The 20066-nt window shown below is 44.0% G+C and overlaps 1 protein-coding gene across 4 annotated transcripts in view; it reads left to right on the top strand.

Annotated features, from left to right (window-relative positions):
- MTUS2 (microtubule associated scaffold protein 2) overlaps nt 1-20066 on the top strand; it is a 305198-nt gene that overhangs the window by 222495 nt on the left and 62637 nt on the right. For all 4 annotated transcript variants that reach the window (XM_049823283.1, XM_049823284.1, XM_049823285.1 and 1 more), the window contains 2 exons: nt 2382-2543; nt 19603-19701. In XM_049823283.1, the coding sequence (XP_049679240.1) occupies nt 2382-2543; nt 19603-19701 (261 nt within the window). The remainder of the gene's footprint in view (nt 1-2381; nt 2544-19602; nt 19702-20066) is intronic.

Raw genomic sequence — 20066 nt, 5'->3', positions numbered from 1 at the left:
GACACTTTTTTCCTCACAGCAGGGCAATGTTTTGCTGTTTCTTAAACACATTTTCCCAGAGGTGCCTCCAGCTTGGCCGCCAGGCCAGGCTGTGCCCCGTGGTGGGTCCACTGGAGCGTTGCCACGGACACCCACTACAGCGATGCAGCTTCGCTCCCTGAGTCCGTTTCTTATTAAAAGATCAAAAGCTGAATCACTTTTTTTCTTTGGTTTTTTTTTTTTCCTCCTGAAGGAGTTTGTCCAGCCACAGCACGAGGCGCACGGCCGGCTCTCTCCAGGCACCAGGCAGTTCCAGTTCAGGGGACCTTGTGAGGCCACTTTTGTCGGCTTTCCCACCCACTCATTTCTATAATTAGCAGACCTCTTATGTTGTGTTTTAGACTATAAAAGTGTTTTCAGCTGGCGGCACTTCTTCTTCAATACCTAGAAAAGCTTTTAAACTTTTTTTTTAATGAGAGGTTATGTAACTCCCCTGGACACCTTGTTCTTCGATGCGGGAATTGCTTCCATTCAGCCAGATTTGTGAGTTGAAACATTCTCCATATAATACATTTCACAATAGAATAAAAGGTTTCCATTAAAGAGCACTTGAACGGCATTTCTCTGCAAATAATAGGAATAATTTCCTCTTCAAGATTAGTGTTTCTACAATTGAAACTTTTAAACAAATAGCCGAGGAAAGAAAAAATTTTATACAAGCAGCGCTACCCAAACCGACTGGGTGAGCAAATAGCTGAGATCACTTCAGGAGTAACTTCAGGAGCGTGATGCAAACAGACCGAGCTGGACACACACGCTATAACAGCCCCCTGGCACCTGGTAGAGATGTCCTCGTGCACAGCCGCAGAGGAGACTGGGCCAGACTGGGTGAGATTTTCTGCTGACCTGACTTTACTGAAGTCAGCAGTGTTTTGTCAGCAGATAATTCAGCACGTAATCTTAAATGTTTGTTACACGGGTGAAAAATCTGTGTACTTTGGATATAAAACAACGACCTGACATGCTGAGGGGTTGTTATGGGCACAGCAGTGTAAAGATGACAAATGCTTCAGGTTTTTCTGTTCTTGTGTAGAGTATAGTACACTGTTTTGTTTGAATTTTTAATGTGGCTTATTATTTGAACAAAGGTCAAATGTGTTTGTAGAAGTCCATGTATACTGCAGATATGCGCTTTAAACTAAGACTTATATGCAAGCAGCCTTAAAGACACAGCAAAACTTAAAGCTGTTTTGTCAGAGCCAAAAGGTATATTCTTCTTCTATCAGAAAAGAGGATTTTCTTTTCCAACCCGCACTTTTTTTCTGGTGGATTTTCAGTAAGAAAGGCAAAAAAAAATATCTCTCCTTCACTTACACACATTTAAGAAGCCTACGTCTTAAAAATACTGCAGACTTGGACATGCCAATTATTAAAATAATGTTATCGTTTTCCTGCAGGCAGTACCTAAATAGTATTGTATTGTATCTCTTTAAAATAATGGAAATAAAAATTATAGCCCTTTTCTGAAATTCTATGTATTTCTTGCCACAATCTTCACTCATTTTTTCAAACAAAATGTTCATCCTTCTGCAAATGTTCAAGTCCAGATGTGCTGTAATCTTTTGCTCCTCTTAGGCTTTCTACAAAATAGGTAAAGAAGACACTCCAACTTTGCCTTTTTCAAATGTTAAGAAAAGATTGATTTCCTTGTGTCTACAAGGAGCCTAGGATGTCGTTATTCCCTAGATGTCAAATGCAGGAAGAAAGCAAACCCATTAGAGGTTTTGAAAGAGGTCAATATAAACTGGAAACTTTGGCAACCTAAGATTCATTATGAGAATATGATTGAAGTGGATGTGAAAGTTAAGGCAGAATTTTTATTTTTTTTCCACCTTATTATTCAAATGCCTGCGTGTGGTCTGAGAGGCTGTCTGTGGGAAATCCCTCCTGGGTAGCAGAATTTGGTGCCTTGCACCACTGAGGCCTGCTATTCCCCTTTATTCTGACAATCAGCAATTCCCAAGTGTTAGGGTGAGTGTGTAGGGTGGCTCCTGTAGCAACTCTGAAGCCAAAACCAACTCATCCACTCAGATATTTAGAATTGGTTTCTTTATGAGCCTTGCAGCCAGATACCTTTATGGAGCTAGACCAAAAGCAGGTGTTAAGTTCCTGTTGGACTGAGACTCCAACAGCTGCCAAGACTTAGCATTTAAGTAACTTGCTGGGAACTCTTTATTTCTACATAACTGTTTGTATTGGCAAAGGTCCATGTAACTTAGCCCAAGCTGCAATGAGAATGTGTCTTTGTAGATTATAATTGCTGATACAAGCTCAGTCTGTATGCCACAGTTCGCATACATTTTTTATGAACTTATAATTAGAGCAATTTTGGTCTCGTGCAGGTTCCAGCTTTGGAAATGAAGAGCAAACCACTCCCAAGGTATCTGCACCTTCTAAAGATGTCCCCAAGGGGAGCAGCAAGAGCACGACGCAGGTACTGAGCAGCACAGCACCTCCACGCAGGAGCTTACTTCCAGCACCAAAAACTGCCACAGCACCTGCTGGTAAGTGCTCCAAACTTGAAACGCCACCTGCATTCAGCTGAGAAATGCAGAAACCTTATTATAATGCTATTTTGCTGCTTACTCAATTAATTTTCATGCCATTCCTGGGCACATTTCCAATGTGCTGATTTGGACTCTGTTTGCTGTAGGCTCTTTGAAACACAGTCAGCAACACAGCTATAATCGCATTTTGTGAACTGTGTCTGGAGTTGAAGGCATTTAGTGTCCCTAACTACACATGACAGAGATTTATTGTATATATTATTGGTTCTCACCAGACAGCTTTTTGAAAACATTGCATTGCTTTAGAGACCAGAGCATTCCATTGAGCCGATAATTCATTGCTAGCTATGCTTACAGGGATGAGAATACTGCCCTCTGAGTTTAAGCAATTTGTGGTGTTTTCTCTCAGAAATGGAGAAGGAGGCAAATAAATAAAGAAAAAAAAAGTATTGTTTCCTTACCTAAGCCCTCTTTCGGCTCAATCCAGCTGTGTCTCAAGTCAGCCAGCAATAATTCGTAGCGTCTCAGGAAGGTTTACAGTTTTCCGTCAAATGCGTTTCTTGTTGAAAAACATGTGCATCTTTCTGCCATGCCCTGCTCACACTTGTTTCCAGCTGCCCCTTCCCTAGCCAGGCACTTGGACATGGTGTTTGAACTCCAGGTTCCCCTTGGCGAGGATGTAGGGTTGTATCCTCTTGGGTAGGACTCACCACTTCTGAGAGAGCAAGGAGCAGTCCGTGCTGCCTGCCCTTGAGGGCTGCTAACGCTGGCCCGTCTGCCTGCCCACTCAGTGGGGAGAGATGAGGATCAGCATGATGGTGAACATCTATTACACACTCAGCACTGGCAGCGTAGAGAGTCGAGTTTGAGTGTGATGGATGAGTTAGGGCTGTTCCTTGTGACTTGCAGGCAGGGTCAATGTGATTATTGGTCATAATTACAAAATAAGTTTAAATGAATGGCTGTAGACACCTCCCCTGGTTACAGATGACATCTCCTCACGCCACGTGGCTTCAAGCACTTTCCTACTCACTAGTGGACAAGGGTCCCCTACCCTGTTCCAGCTCCTGTTTGTCCCATTGCCTTTCTGTCCAATGTGGCCCAGGCACTTACCTTTCTGCCCTGCCATGGCCCCTGGGCATCCATTGGCCAAGATCTCAGAGTCCCCCGAGGAGCCTCATGAAAGGCACGAAGTTCCTCAGGGCCCAAGAGATATTGCTATAACCACAGCAAGTTCTCGCTCACCACAGTCTCTATGTCTCTCCTTGTTCATTCCTGCTTCCTCATGCCCTGGGAGATCCTCCAAACCTCTCAAAGGAAAGGAACATTAGCGATCATTTAAAAACAACAGTCATTTGTAAAGCCGTAATTTGAAGAACTTACTGGTGAGAAGCCTGGGCCTGAACTGGTCATTGAACTCTTGCATGGGGCTACCAAGGTCAATATTGCATCTTCTAATGTGGAGGGGAAGGAATAATATGGTTTCAAGATTTATATTCCTAGAAAGCACTTCATAGATCACCAAGATGATGGGGTGCATGAGGTGTAACATAGTACTTTAGTGAGTGAAACATACTCCACTGTGTTTGTATGACAGTAGTGAAATATGAATTTATTTGACTTAAGCAGTACCCAGATTTGTTCCACAGATGATCTGACACAAAGTTACTCTCCAAAGCCAGCATGTTTTTCAGAGGGCTTTTCTGTTGCTATTAGTAAGCTGGAACCTCAGAGCTGCGAGAACCTGGACGTACCTGAATGTTTCTTTACTCCTGCAGTTTTCATGGCTCTACATACTTTCTTATAGAAACAACCCCTATTTCCACTTTCATGAATCTTTCCTTGCTTTTCCACTGCCTTATTGTTTTCCCACATCTATTGTCCCCTCTCTGCTAAGATGCTCCTTTAGGTTTGATTTTTAATTTTTAAATGCTTTTCTACTTCTGTCCCTAAAATATTGTAGCTTCATATCTGCCTGTTTAGAGAGAACATTATGCAGAAAGACAAGTCAGACTTTTTCCACTCAGCATTTTCCTTTAGAGAGACTGTTTGGATAGGCCACTTCATGGTCTTGAGTGAAGGGTTGTGTATGCCTGTACAGAATAGTAAGGATTAAAAAAAAGGGAGAGATTCAGTAAGACTATAGAAGTTCTATCAAGTTCAGATTAGATCTAACACTTTAGATTCCAAAATAAAAAATTTTGCATAAGTCACCAGCCTTCTCCAGTCTGGCTTTTATTCAACAGAGAGTTTCTTCTCTATGTGAGTCCCGCTGGGTTTGATAACACACACTGCAAATGAAGCCAGGAAGGAAAAATCAGTACAAAATATGAGACAAAGCCTTTATGCAGTACTAGTTCTGGTCACCCAGTTTCCAGATAGATTAACCTCCTGTGGTGGGTTGACCCTAGCTGGATGCCAGGTACCCACCAAACTGCTCTATCACTTCCCTCCTCAACTGGACAGGCGGAGAAAAACACAGTGAAAAGCTCGTGGGTTGAGACAAGGACAGGGAGAGATCACTCACCAGTTACCATCACAGGCAAAACAGACTTGACTCAGGGAAATTAATTTAATTTATTACCAATCAAATCAGAGTACGGTATTGAGAAATAAACCCAAATCTTAGAAGACCTTCCCCCCACCCCTCCCTTCTTCCTGGTCTCAACTTCACTCCCGATTTCTCTATCTTCTCCCCCCGAGCGGCACATGGCGGGTCAGGGAATGGGGATTGTGGTCAGTTCATCACACGTTGTCTTTGCCGCTCCTTCCTCCTCACTCTCTTCCCCTGCTCCAGTGTCGGTCCCACCCACAGGAGACAGTACTCCACAAACTTCTCCAACGCGAGTCCTTCCCACGGGTCCGCAGGACCTGCCAGGAGCCTGCTCCAGTGTGGGCTTCCCATGGGATCACAGCCTCCTTTGGGCACCCACCTCCTCCGGCGTGGGGTCCTCCCCGGGCTGCAGGTGGAGATCTGCTCCCCCGTGGACCTCCCCGGGCTGCAGGGGGACAGCCTGCCTCACCGTGGTCTTCATCACCACGGGCTGCAGGGGAATCTCTGCTCCGGAACCTGAAGCATCTCCTCCCCCTCCTTCTGCACTGCCCTGGGGGTCTGCGGGGTTGTTTTTCTCTCACATATTCTCACTCCTCTCACCGGCTGCAATTGTGCAGGTTTTCCTTCCCCTTCTTAAATCTGTTATCCCAGAGGTGCTACCACCATCACTGATGGACTTGGCCTTGGCCAGCAGCAGGTCCGTCTCGGAGCCGGCTGGCATTGGCTCTGTCAGACACAGGGGAAGCTTCCAGCAGCTTCTCACAGAAGCCACCCCTGTAGCCCCCCCACTACCAAAACCTGGCCACGGAAACCCAATATACCTGGTTAACTTCACATTTGCAGAAAAGGACTTACCTCTATAATCAGTGGCTTAGAGAATCTGGCAGGGAAGATGAAGCTGAAACCATTCATCTTACGTAGTCCAGCTAAGTGAAAGTCAAGGGAAGAGGATGTTGTCTTTTGTCCAACACAGTCAGGAGTCGCTGTTTCTTCCTGTCAGAAAACTGTTTACTTATATCCTCTGCACTTACTAACTGGGGAATGGGCCAATCTATGAACCGAAGATATGGATAAAAGGTGGTAAATTTTTGTTTGTTTGTTTCCTTTTCAAGTCTTCTTCCTTTTTTTTTTCTTTTCTTTTGAGCTTCCTTTCCTCCCCTCTGGTCTCTAGCTAAGTTATGTCATTTCAGGCTACAGCAGTATTTGATTAGTATCAGATTTCCCCCTAGACATCTCCAGCAAAAACCTTTCTTTTCCAGGTAGTGGCATTCGCATGATAAGCTTTAAAGGGCTATTTCAAGTTTCTGTAGAAAAGAGCTCTTTTGGCCTCCGGGCTTCTTTTGTCATAGGCAAGAAGACCTGAGTCTTTTACTACTTGTGCAGCCTCACACGAATGAGAACTTGCCAGGGAGGTTTCAGTATTGGGGCACTGCAATGAGCTGGAACAGTGGTGTTTGATATGCAGTCATGCTAATGTGGACACAAAAAATCTAGCCTGGGCAGGACTAATTGAATAGTTCAGGCTGTCACCTCTGAATTTACACAGGTTCCAAATCTCAGACCCACACAGGAGAGCAGAAATTATAACTTAATGCAAAACAATATTGATCAAAGAGTAGGTTTCCAGAAAGAGTGGTTGCCATCACATCAGGGCATAAACACTGAAGGAGAAAAGAATCACTGAGGCTGGCGGAAAGCTAAAGTTGACTTTTAATTTGGGTTTTTAATCTTTGAAATTATTTAATCTGTGATTAATCTTTTTGCTGGATTTTACTACCTCTGGAGACAAAGCTGAAAAGTAAAAGGCCATACAGAATTTGGATCATTGTGAGAGGCTCTCCAGTTTCCTTCCTTCCAAATAACCTTCATTTGCTCATTGTCCTGAGGTTGTCAATAGATGTTTTCTGTGTCATCACTTAGACTTCGTGTAGTTTCCTTCAGAGCGTTCGTAATTGTCTTTGTATGACCCTCCAGTAACCACGTCTGCTTCCATGGCTGCGCACAAATGGGAACTCTGCCTGTGTTTCAAGTTGGCCAAAAGTGAACTTGTGGGTCGAGAGCTGCAAAGTGCTGTTAATGTCATGCTGGGTCTGAGTTAATAGGTCCATCAGAGACAAAGCAGTGTAGCTTATGAATTGGATTTACTTCCCTCCAGGCTGTGTAGAGTGCGGTGTTCGGTCCCCATGTCTGCGGGTGCGTGGGTCCGTATAGGTGTGCCCTATGCAGGACGTGCAGCATTCAGGCTTGTGCTGAAGAGCATTCGGGTTTGTTCTTCCAATTGCTAGACCATTATTCTGACTCTGTCATGTTTCCTAAGCTTTGTCTCAGCTGGAAGCTGTCAGTGTGCAGAACAGGAGGCAGGGTTCAATCCAGCAGCCCACCATGGCCTTTCCATACCAGGGATGTGGTGGGAATTGCCCACATGCTTGCTTATGCAAGCCACAGTAGCAGAGAGCCAGGAGGGATGCTGCCAGAACCTGTTAGATCCACGTCTGAAATTACTCTCTCCCACTCTGGGGGTCAGGGGCTCCAGTCACCTACCCAAGCCTCATCCCAGCAAGGCACCTCTGTTTGCACCAGCAAAGACTCGATGCGGCCGTGTATGGAGCCCGTGTCCACTACCTCACTGAATTTATAGTCCAGTCGTGATAGGGAGACTCAAGTCAGGTGAGATAAAACTTGCCTGTTTTATTCTGGAAGGAAAATAAACATGTAAAGTTGGGGTAGCTGGCTGTGTTATAGAAACAGTCAGACACAGATCCTGAACAAGGACAGCTGGCAAATTTAGGAAGTTGCTGTTATTACACGCAATGGACAGAAGCAAAACAAACTATGTTAGTCCAATGCTCTGGTTTAATTTTTATATGAGCCAAGATAGCAGCCCATATATCTGTGGTCAAGTCATGATTTTTTTTAATTAAAATGGTGTCATGGTTCCTCACAATGCTAAGTATCTGATGGAAGCGAAGGCTGAAATAAATCAAAGCAATGATAAAGACAAGGTTTTTCAGCAAGTCTAATCCTGCCTCTCTTACAATATCATATGAACACTGTCTGTAGATCCCAATGTGATAGGGAGCCCTATAGAATGTAAAATCTTCTGTTTAAGTATCCTTTGGACAGTTTTGCAAATCTTTTAAATGATGAAGCGCAAAACCATCTTTTTAAAAATGAACTCTTTATTAAATCAGAAGGAAGGTGCTACAGATCAAATGAAGCAAGCGGAGAAAGGGCAGTAAAGTGCTCGTGTTGCTTTGGGCTTTCAGATCCCAGGCAAACAAAGGTGTCTAACAAAAGCCCTTTACAGTTGTGCCAGATACGATATTTTAAATATGGAAGAGAAAGTGCATGGGAGTGCTGAAAAGGCCAGTCTCCAAAAGGATGTCCTGCAGCAGACAGAGGATGTAAAGGTTGAAAGTCTGCGTGTACAGACAGTGTAAAAGGTCTGCTTGGAGTGCTGTTGCCAAGTGGAAAGAACAATCACTGGGACAGGCTACCAGTCTATGCTGGGCAACTCTGGCATTATTGCTGGACATCACAGGGCAGGAGATTGATAACAGTAAGGGAGCAGAGGGGTAAAATCAGTGTTTCAAAAATGTTTGAAGATAGACTAAAAATTAATCCACACCCCCACACACCTTGGGTTACTGACACTGGCTTGTCATACAGATGATGAATGTCATGCTTGGGGTGGCAGCCAGCCTCATTGCTGCAACAGCAACACCAAAGGAACCTTCAGCAGTCCTGCAAGCTGAAGGGATGAGCTGTCTAGAAAACAGTGGAATGAATAAATTTCTAACGTTCTTCTGAACTACCACATAATGGCAATTGCGTGCACAGACAATCCAAAGAACGGAAGAGCAACCATGATGTAGGAAGACAGAACAACAGAAAAGACAAATTACTTAAGATGTTCTTGAATGAATGAAACTACAGCTTATCTTGTATCCAGTGACCATTTTGGATACCCTTATACTGAAGGTAGTCTTTGTTCTCAAAGGGAATGCAGTTACAAGAGACCCAGATGCAAGTTTTGGGGAGGGTTGTAGAGCACAACCTTCCCAGCACATATGCTTTCATTTATATGCTGTATTAAGGAGTATTTAAAGGAAGACTCAGTGTCAACAATACATCTCAGAAAGTCTTAGCTGGACATGGATTTATCCTTATCGTATTTCATCATGTTCCTGGTTAGCAGCATCAACAGTTTTTTAATAAATGTATAAGATATCCAGCTCCAGGTTGCCAGGGCAGCCTTGGAAGATAAAGAAGAGGTGGCTCATCTGGGAAGGACAGCCCCAGCCTTGTGAGCCTGCTTCTCACTTTACCTCTTATTTGCAGCTGGATCATGAGAACAACATCTGCAGAGGGATGATTGGTGGGGCACATGTTTATCTTCCATCTCAGCCCAGTTTCTCCATAGCTGAGCTGGCAGTAGCCCAGACCCACCATGGAGTCATGGTTGGAAGGAACTAAACCACCACAATTTCCTGTTCCTTTTTTGCCCTGCGGCAGGAGACAAGACGCTGCACAGAGGCTGTGACCAAGGAGAGAGGGCTGGTCTCCGCCATGGGTGGAAGTTTTTAGCTGGGAGTGAAACACGTGTCTTCGTACCACATGCCCCTCTTTGTGGATGGGGGGACGTCCCTGTGTCCAGCAGTAAAGCCTTACAACACAAACCAACACTATCTGGAAAGTGAGACGTATTTTCCCATAAGAAAAAGTGAATCAGTAACATGACCTTAGGGGTGAATTTTGCATTTGAGGAAGAAGTCACCAGCCTCGTTCAGTCAAAGTCAGAAGGCCAGGCTGTCCCATGAGCAGTGTTACTGAAGTCAGCCATATAGTGAAGCTTTTGCAAAGTAGGGAAACCACAATAAATCCTTCTATATGTTCTGTGTGTTTGGAGAATGCTATGATGATACATATTCTATGTATAATACTCCTAGCAATCACCTAGCAGTAATTGCTATAGGGCTTGATGTTACCTATATGTTTATAAACGCATACTGCATCTGTCCAACCTCCTGGGCAAGACATTGCAGTTACTAAAGTGAAGTGCTTAGAGCACTTCACGGTTACAGTTAAAGTGCAGACACTACATGTATTGTGTACAGCATATTTTACGAAAGTAAAAGGGGGAGAAAGTAGTTCACAAAGAAGATGGCAGTTATTTAAATATAAACTCTGAAAGAGTGCAGTATCAGGTGACAGAAGAATTAAATTTGTATTTCAGAGATTACATCATTTTAACTATGTATGAATAGTATATTAATTCACAGAGGAGCATATCTACCGATATTAAGGAGTGGAAAATAACCAACAAAAATCACATGAAAGCTTTCATGTGTTAGATGTTACCTGAGAAGACCACCTGTGCTGTAAATTCTCATTAAAAAAAAAAAAGACTGCTCAAGAGAGATTATACTCCTGATATTTCACTAAAAGTGCTTGTCAAATAAATTGGACTACAGGGAATAAAACATGTTTAATTAATGAAAATGGACTCCTATAGCTGCTGCTGTGCAGTGATTCAGATGATCAAAAAAAAATTCTAGCATGGGACAATAGCAGTGGAAGATCATTGTCGTGCAAATTGTTTTGAAGCCATGAACTGATTGCCTTTTGACTAGTTTATGAAAAGAGTGCACTTAATTAGGTTTCAGTGTGTTGCACAACCCTTTTTTGTGTGTTATTAGACCCCTTTCATATTTACATGCCTGTGAACATACAGAAAATGAGAAAAGACATACTTGACTAGAAAAAGTGAGACAGGTCCTTTAATTTCACTTAAACACATTAGCTGCTTTCAGAAATACAGTGTTAACCTAACTAGTATTTACTGTTTCTATTATTGTTTCATATTTTGTTTAAAGACAGCTGCAAGTGGCTCTCTGTCGGGAACTTTGCAGCTAAGATCCACCTCTGAAAAGACATATAAGCTTCCTCTTTCCACAGATGTTGATAAAAATAGATAATCTTTGAGGCACACATATACTGAATTTGCTGTTTAAAATTTCTCTGAAAACGTGAGAATATCTGCAGAAGGCAATGTTCAGAGACAGCAGATTAACAACTTTCCACCTTCACAGGGGATTTGTTTTACAAACCCCTTAGATTAATGTTCACCACGGGACATTTCAGATCCTAAATCAAACCAGGACCTAATTCTGTCATAACTTGGGCAAAACCTTTCAGTATGACATGGTGCGGTTAGTGGTGTATCTGGTGAGCCCTTCAGGATGCATAACAAAACCTCAGCATAACACACCACAGCAGTTAGCAATCCAAGAAGAGCATATCTGTGCTGCGCCATGGAAAGGGGATTCGGACAGACAGCGATTCCTGAGCTGGTGCTGGCAGGTCTGGAGCATCACAGAGTACAGCACCATGCAGGCGTACCTGCTTAGATCTGGAAGCAGTCTAGTGCATTCACCCAGCACTGCAATCAGTTGATTATAATTAAATTGCTTTAGACCTCGGTTGTTTCCTGGCCAGGAGCATTCGTTTCATCTGCTCCAGGCTTCCAGTTGTGGAGGGGATTTGCACAGATTGAGCCTGGGAGTGACGTATTTCCCACATAAAATCATGCTGGTAGTCACTCAACTGCATGAGTGTGGCCTGAAACCTCTTCCTGCGATTGCCTTCTCATACCCAGGTTCTTCTGTGATTGTGTGGGGAAAAGTCCTAGAGTATCTCAGCTTGCTGCGGACCTCGGATGGACAATGAGGTGGGTGGAAAACTGGCTAGACCATCAGTCTCGGGGTGTTGTGATCAGAGGTACAAAGCCCAGCTGGCAGACTACGGCATCCATTAGGGATTGATACCGGGTAAATACTTCTCACCATCTTCATTAAAAACCTGAAAAGTGGGATAGAGCACGCCCTCAGCAAGCTCCCAGACGACAGCAAATCAGGGGGAATTGGTCAATATGCTGGAGGGCAGGGCTGCAGTTCAGAGGGACCTTGCCAGGCTGGAGAAATGGGCCTGCAGAAACCTCCTGAAGTTCAAAAAGGCAAACGCGAAGTCTTGCCCCTTGAGGGAATAACGCCATGCAACAGGAGAGGCTGGGGCCAGCTGGCTGGGAAGCAGCTCTGCCAAAAGGCCCTGTTTGGGGGTCCTGCTAGACAGCAAGTTGAACCTGAGCCTACAATGTGCCCTTGCAGCAAGAAAGACGAGCTGCATACTGGGCTACATTAGCAAGAGCGTGGCCTGCAGCATCAGTGGTCCTACCTCTTTATTCAGCACTTGTGCGGCTGCTCGCAACTGGGTCCAGTTTTCGGAATGCCGGGACAAGGACAGTGTGACATACTGGAATGACAGCAGCAATGGGCCACCAAAATGGTCAAGGGATTGGGGCACACGACAGGACAGGTCAGGAGGAGAAGCTCGGAGAGCTGGGGTTGTTCAGAGAAGGCAAAGGGAGATCTTATCGCAGTCTTCAGTTAACTAATGGGAAGCTATAGAGAGAACAAAGTCAGACGCTTCTCAGAGGTGCACAGGGACAAGGCAAGAGACACCAAACACGAGTTGGAACAGAGGAAGTTCTCATTGTTTGACCATCTGTGAATGTGGTTTTCATTTGATCGCCTGTGAAGGTGGTCAAACGCTAAAGCAGATCATTTAGAGAGGTGGTGAATCCTCCATCATTAGGGATGCATATAACTTAGCGGGACAAAGCCCTCCGCAACCTGCTCTAGTGCGGCCCACTCTGAGCAGGAGGCTGGACCAGAGGGCTTCGGAGGTCTTTCTGACAAAGCTGATTGTGCAATTCCACGTGCTACGAACACCTTAGGCCCACAGGTGAATAAATGTGCCACCATAGGCACAGCAACGAATGTGTTGTAGTGCTGTGGCCTCTTTTGCACATCCAGGAGGAGTAGCTCATGAGCAGAAACATGTAGCTAAAGGGCAGGTCTGCACAGGGGAACTGGGTACATGGCTCCCACAAAGGCAACAGGACTTGCATGCGATTCAGGAAAAAAGAAAGTATGGCTCAATCATTGTGTGTAAGGATTTGAGAAGTGGTTTACATCTGACCAGCTCTGCGTAGTTTTTATTCTCTTCATGTAATACAGCTTCCTCTATGCTCTTGTTCAGCCATATCCTTCTCTCAGAACATAGAAACCCACACAAAAAATCCAGCTTGGTATCTCTAAGCTCTGCTGTCTTTTGAAACTTTGGTTCACCTTCAGGATACTGATGCAGCTCTGGGCTCCCTTGTTTGTGCCTGAGCATCTCCTGAGCATCTCCAGACCTGCTGCTTGCTCCAGACCTCAGCTCTGTCCACCGGGCTGGACTTGCCACCCAACAGTCTATGAAATTAGAGAGCGGAAGGATTTTATATTTTCTTTGCCTTGTTGTGGGGTTTGGCGCGCGTGTGTTATGGCATACCTATTTCAGCTTGGTTATTATTCTTATTTAATGTTTATCTCACAGACAAGTGACTCTTATTCCCCATAAGAAATCTCATAATTTGAGTGCAATGACAGTAGCAATAAGGAATTCATTTGAGCAGCTTGTTTCTACTTGGCCCATTAAATTAAAGACAATCAAAAGCATTGTTCAAAAAAAGAACCCAGTCAATTCCTGTGCTTTTACAAGTACCAGTAAATCATATGTAACAGGGCAGGCTGCTAAATACAATCAGTCAAGATGAAAAATAGGCAGCCAGTATTATCACAGCTCTCACCAGCAAGCTTGCAGTATAAAATGTACTTCTTTTAATCAGCTTCTGCAAAATCAGACAACACAACCTCAGCAGGAGGGAGAAGGATGAGCTAAGGTCAGCTGAGGGCGGAAAAGTGAGCACCAGTAGTCTTGCAGGGATGAAGGGAAAGAGTCTGCTGCCGCTTTGTTCCCTTTTGCAAACATTTTCCATTAAAAACTGAATAGTGAATATGTGTTGGGTTACATTCACGTTGTTCCTGTACTGAACATAGGGATATGCAGCACTACGCTGCAGGTGAAAGTGAGATGGTCAACTGCAAGCTTTCCAGCCTCTGTCCTGGGAATCACTCTGAAACATGCCATAGCACAACTGTGTGAGGAGGCGACAATGAAATGCCATGGGATCCGTGTAAAATGACAGCAAGAGAAGGAGTAGCTGTTTTAACTTTACACCTAATGTTGGATGTTCTGAGTTACCCTGAGATTTTCTATTCGGTCCAAAGAACGGTTCGTTTTGTCAGGTTTATTTTTTCCTTTCGTTTTTTTTAATACCAGCTAAAGAGACTTTTCTTTTTAATATAGAAAGAAAACAATCACTTTCAGGTGAGTCAGTGAAACAGTCCTTGTCCCTTTGTTTTTCTTATCAGATTGACTTTAAATTTGAAACAAACACAAAGGGAAAAGCACAAGTGTTAGCAGTTTCTACTTCAATAAATACATAGTCTTTCTTCTACATCTACTTATATATTCACAGTCTTTCAGTGTCTCATAGATCACAGGAAGCACAGAGTCTCTAGAGAGAATTAGACTGCTCTTATTCTACAGAATCCATCATATTTCCAGCTTTGCTCATTTTGTCTCAAACAATGCGTCCATGGATGTGTGTGTCATCACTCACCAAGGACATGACTAGTTGTGGGTGTCAGGGGGAAAAGCAGAAGAAAGCTCGAAGTGGCTCTCTGTGTCTGTGAGTGACTGAAAACACTTCCTTGGGGTTTTTTAAACTTGCAGACTGGATTAGTTAACTTATAAAATACGCCTGAGAACAGCTGGAGTCCAACTGAATGCAGGCAGTCCCATTGAATTGTTAATGATGTCTACAGCATGATAGGATTTGTTTTGAAATAAATACTCAAGGCCTAATTTATTAGCATGTTTTCAGTCTGAAGTGGAAAGCAAATTGAAGCCTATCCCACTGTACTGGCTTTTAAAGACTCAGAAAGGTACAGGCAAATACAGGCACTGGTTCTGCAGCAGCTCTTGAGAAGATGTTTCAGATAAGGCGTATTTAGGTCTCGTTCCTAGGCTAGCATTCAGCAGTGATGGGGGAATGGAGAAGTGGCTTTGTTTGTCTGCTGTTTTTCCAAGTGATTGCTGAATGATTTAACGTGTCTGGAGTGTTTTGCCTTGTATTTCTAATGATTTTGCCTTTGCTCCTTCAGTTTGGTTTGAAGCAGGCTGTGTGCGTTAATTAGGAAATGTAAATACCTTTACAGAACTGTGCATTTGGATGCATTTTTTGAAAGCAAATGCTGTAACCACACTAGTAGAAAACATGAGCAAGTATTTATGCTCACAGTTATCTCATGGCCTGAAATATCCATTTCTGTAGACAACTTTTAAAAGAGAGGAAACATTGGGAGATTTGTAACCTTAAATGGAATGTAAATTCATATAAAAATCAGTCGTTTGTGGCTTTGATTCCTGGCTTCTGGTAAGACAACTGCTCACTTCGTGAGCTCCTGTAGTCGAGGGGGTTGGCAGAGCCTTGGAAGCTGTTCCTGGAAGCCTGGAAGTTAGTGGTGGTTCCTGCTCCGCCAGGAGCCTTTTGCTGGGAGGCTCAGTGCTTTGATTATGCAGCCAGCAGGAATAAAGCTAATGTATGGCCATTTAGCACAGAGCTAACTGGAGTTCCGTATTTCCAGCCTGTGGACAATGACACTAAGAGTTGGAAGTAAATTTTGTTCTAAGTCAGAGTTAATATATGTTTTAAAAGACAAATTTAGAACAAAATTAAAACAGTGTGCAGATTCAAGAAATATACACTTGTGGTGCTTAATTTCCTTTTGTAATTGTATTTTACATATTTTTTATTATTTTATGATTGTACGCACCTTTTGACATTTCAAAATACATATGACAGTCAAAGTATTATTTGAAGTTTTGTATGCATTCAGGCCCCTAATAATGACTGAAATGTTTGTCTTGTTTCCTGAGTTACAGTGGAGCACCAAACTTTTTATGTATATTATAACCTTCGAGTTACTTCTAGTACACTCAGAGGTAGAAAAGATCAAACTGTATAACCTCCTGCTGTGCCATACCCTGCAGTACAGCATTATGCCCATCATCGCGCCAACTCTCTCCTACAGATTTTTATAAACGTGAAATTCTAGATTTCTGTGAAATGACAAATTCGGAGCCCAAACTCCTGTCATTTAAAAATAAATTTTCCCTGTGGCAACTTCTCTTGAAATCAACATGTTTTCTGAATGTTTCTCTTTTAACCAACTAACAGCTGTTGTTTCAAAAGAGAAGAGAAAGAACAAACCCCATTTTTAGAAAAACAGTCGGCACAAGCGCTTATTTGAGGTCTGATGCCAGGGATGGCTCTTCCCCTCAGATTTCCCTGCGGGTGATGAACTTAGCAGAACGGTAACAGTTTGGACCTCGGGACTGTCCTTTCTTTTGCTTTCTGCGTGCTTCCTAAATCCCTCTTCGCTGAGGAGGGCCACAGAGAGGCCACCAGGACCCTTCTACTTAAGAAGTTGAATAACCCCTAGCTCCGTGTGCCCCTCTCCCCAGCCCCTTCTCAGCAAAGCCGTGCTGTGCACCGGCTCTTCCCTTGCTACCCAACTCCTCCTCGCTTCCCCGGTTGCTCCATCGCCGCCCCTGCCAGACCTTAGGACCTCTCCTAATCTTTTAAACTGAAGGAGGGCAGTTATCTTTGTTTCCCCTCCTTGTTATTAACCCTACTCTTCTCTCCTTGCCGAGATATCTAGTTGCACCTTTGCTCGCAACCTGCTTCAGGCTCTGTTGATCTCCCACCTTCTGAGGACGACGTCTCCGGTGCAGCCGTCCCCGACGGGCGACTCTCGCTGCTCTCCGCAGACCTCGCCTTGCCCTCTGCAGATCGATGGTGCTCGCTGGGCTTCTTCGCTTCTTTGCTCTGTTTTCATTCAACTGAGCTCTAATTGGGGAATTGTTCCTTGCTTTGTGCTTAAGGTTAAGAGGCTGAACTAATTTCCTAGGTGTTCCTCATTGAAAATGTCTCAAAAACAGAAGTGGTTAAGTATTTATATGCCCCTCGTTACTGCTGAAAGCGTAAGGAAAATACACTTTCCCTACCATTGTTTGTGTTTGACATTTGCAATAGCAAAATTTACAGAGGAGCTTGGTATATGGCCCATTTGTACATCATATTTTTATTTTGAAAACCACAGAAAAAACAAGGCCTCATTGCCATGAAAAAGTAATGCTTGAAGCTGTTACCATATAAACTATGCTTTATGAAACAAGCTCTGGTTTTGTCTCACAGCTCCCATCTCAGGTTGCTTACGCTTGGTCCTTAGTAATGAAATGGCATCATAAACTTATTTTATGTCCTGCTCTGTAGTAAAGTACGGTGTAGTAGGTGGCAGACACAGGCAATTTATATCCTCAGTCACTTCACTGTGAAAAATATTGATCACAAAGGAGAATCGTAACCTCAGCACGTCCAATTTAGAAACAGCAGAGAAAATAGAGATGGACCAAAGTAAAGGTATGAAACAGAGTTCGGTCTTTACCAGCCCCTGATGACTGATGGTGTGATTTGCCTATGAACAGTGGGAGGGAGTCAAAGAGGGTCTTAGACCTTCTCCTGTGCCATCCTCCTGCAAACAGTTGGACACGGAGCTTGCGCGTGTGCACGTGCTCTTCGCAGAAGCACTCTGCAAGCGAATGCTGAGAGTCGGTGCTAGAAAATATGAAGCTTGGCTTCTGGTGCGTGGCAAACGCTGCGTCCGCACCTCGCTGCTTGCAAGTCCTGATGCAGACAGAAGTGGAAGGCTGAACGATGCATCAAAAATGAGCCTGATACTGCAGCTGTGGCTAGCTCTGGCTTGGGAGAGGGCAGAAAACTAGTCATCCAGTAAATGTCCCTGAAGATTATGATCCCCATCTAAAATTATCACTTTTCTCCACTATTGAAATAGCCAGATCACATTTGCATTAAGCAAAATGGAAGGTAGTGCTAGCTTTTGGACTGCCACTGTCTTTTAAGCACCGCCAAGAAAATATGGTTTTCTTTTCCTGCTTCAGATACTTCAGATTCTGTGGGACATTTTCCTACCAGATGTCCATAAACATACTTATGAGAGAAGTGAAAGTTAATAACGCAAACACTGTTTTTACCTTTATGACAAGTGGTTTCCTCAAATCTCTGGTTTTCCTGTGTATCCAGGGGCTGTGACACAGTCCTGCAGGCTAAAATACGACCCCCAACAAACACTAACAGTAAAAAAAGAAAGCAAACAAAAATATATTTATGTCTCAGGGATTTGCTTTTTCTTGCTCTTCCTTCTTACTTCCTTGGCGAGTGTTTTCTGCATGAAATCCTGCGGCTGTGACTGTCACACCATGGGCAAACCAGCAGGGCAGGGCTTTCGTGTTACTGCACTCAGCATGGTCCCCACCGCTGTTTTGATGGGAGTTGTGGGTGGGCAGGAGGGGTGAGCTGAGCTTGGGTGGCCGCTCTGGCTTTCAGATGAAGTTGTATCTCCCTGGTACAAGAGGCAGTCCGTGACTGCAGAGCTTGGACAACTGTCAGACCATCCTGAGCCCCTAACCAGGGAGCTCCAGTGGTGGAGGAATAATAACAGACACTGAGTTGCCTCCCACTGAAAAATTAAAGGAAGAGGAAAGGCTAGCACAGAGATTCTGGAGATCATAACCCAAGAGCTGTGGGGAATCATGCTGTCGGTGGGAACAACTAGTGGCTGCAGAAAAAAGGATAGATGCAGAGGTCAGGAGTAATCTGGAGAGCTACGAACACAGAGAGGAGAGGAGGGAGGGCAGCCTGGCCCATTCCTGGGTCATAGATGAGCATGAACAAGGTGTAAAGGCAATGGTATGGCCCTGTTGTGTCCTGCGTTGGCGCAGCGTGTTGTAGGTTCGTGCACTGAATGTGCTGCACCTCTCTGGCCCTGCCTGACTTACTGCACAGGCAGGGACCCACTCTTCTGTCTGGGGTGCCACATCCAGCATGGCCCTGACACCCCCCGCCTGCTTCTGGTTCTGCAGAAGCCTGTCTCTTGCCTGTATGGGACCCTCTCGGGAAAGCTGGTCGCCAGAAAAGGCAGTTTCCTAACCTGGGGAAAAAGTTGATAGAGCGGGGCCCTGCAGGTAGCTAAAGTCAGGTTTGCACAGTCCTACTGAGCTTCTCCTCCAGCATCCTTGGCTGAGGATGCACAGCAAGGTAAAGAGCGAACATAGAGCTCAGAACAGATAGGATGGGCTACCTTTGTAGCTGTTTGTGCCTTAATGGCTTTTGTCACTGTGCAGATGGCTGGAGAACCAAGAGAGTGTGTAAGGCCTTCTTCTGATGTTCTTTAGTGTTCCTTAGCATGTCAGCTCAGCCACGTGCACACAGTCATGCTTGCAGAACGGCAGGTTGACATCCAACACAGCAGTACTCTGTAGTGTCGTTCTGTGCAAAGCCCAGGAGATGTACTGGTGAAATAGTTATATTTTGCCACTCTGGTACGTAACGTAATGACATAGTTCTGCACAATTGCAAACAGAATTATAAAACGGGTTTCTTTCTACCTTTTTTTTTTTTTTCTAAAACAGGTCTGAAGAAAGAAGTACAAAAAGATCAGGATGCTAACAGACCAGCTGTCTCATCCCCGAAGAGATCAGCGGTAACAGCCACCAAGCTCCATTCACCAGGTATTTATGAACCCAAAAGCACTGTTTGAGGGAGGATTTAAACTTGTCGATTTTGCATCTCTTGTTAACACACCAAAATCTGAGACCTACCATTGTTAAGTGAAGATTGATTATGTGCAAGGTTCATTAAACTGGCTGTGAGTACAGCAGACTTTATGACACCGATGCATGAGCTGAATAGACTTATGTTTTCTTTGTTACAACCGTGCAATCATCTGTCCTTCAAAACAAATAGTTGTTGCTATTACACGTTTAAGGACACAGAAACTTTTTTTTATCATTATGATTTTCTTATATAAAAAGAGAACAGATAGATATAGTGAAATAAAAGACACTTCAGACAATTACCTGGAGTGATAGTATAT

Source organism: Accipiter gentilis, chromosome 19 (assembly GCF_929443795.1).
Source record: "Accipiter gentilis chromosome 19, bAccGen1.1, whole genome shotgun sequence".
Taxonomy (NCBI): Eukaryota; Metazoa; Chordata; class Aves; order Accipitriformes; family Accipitridae; genus Astur; species Astur gentilis.
Note: the sequence above shows the minus strand (reverse complement) of the source record. Positions and strands in the feature narration are given on the sequence as shown.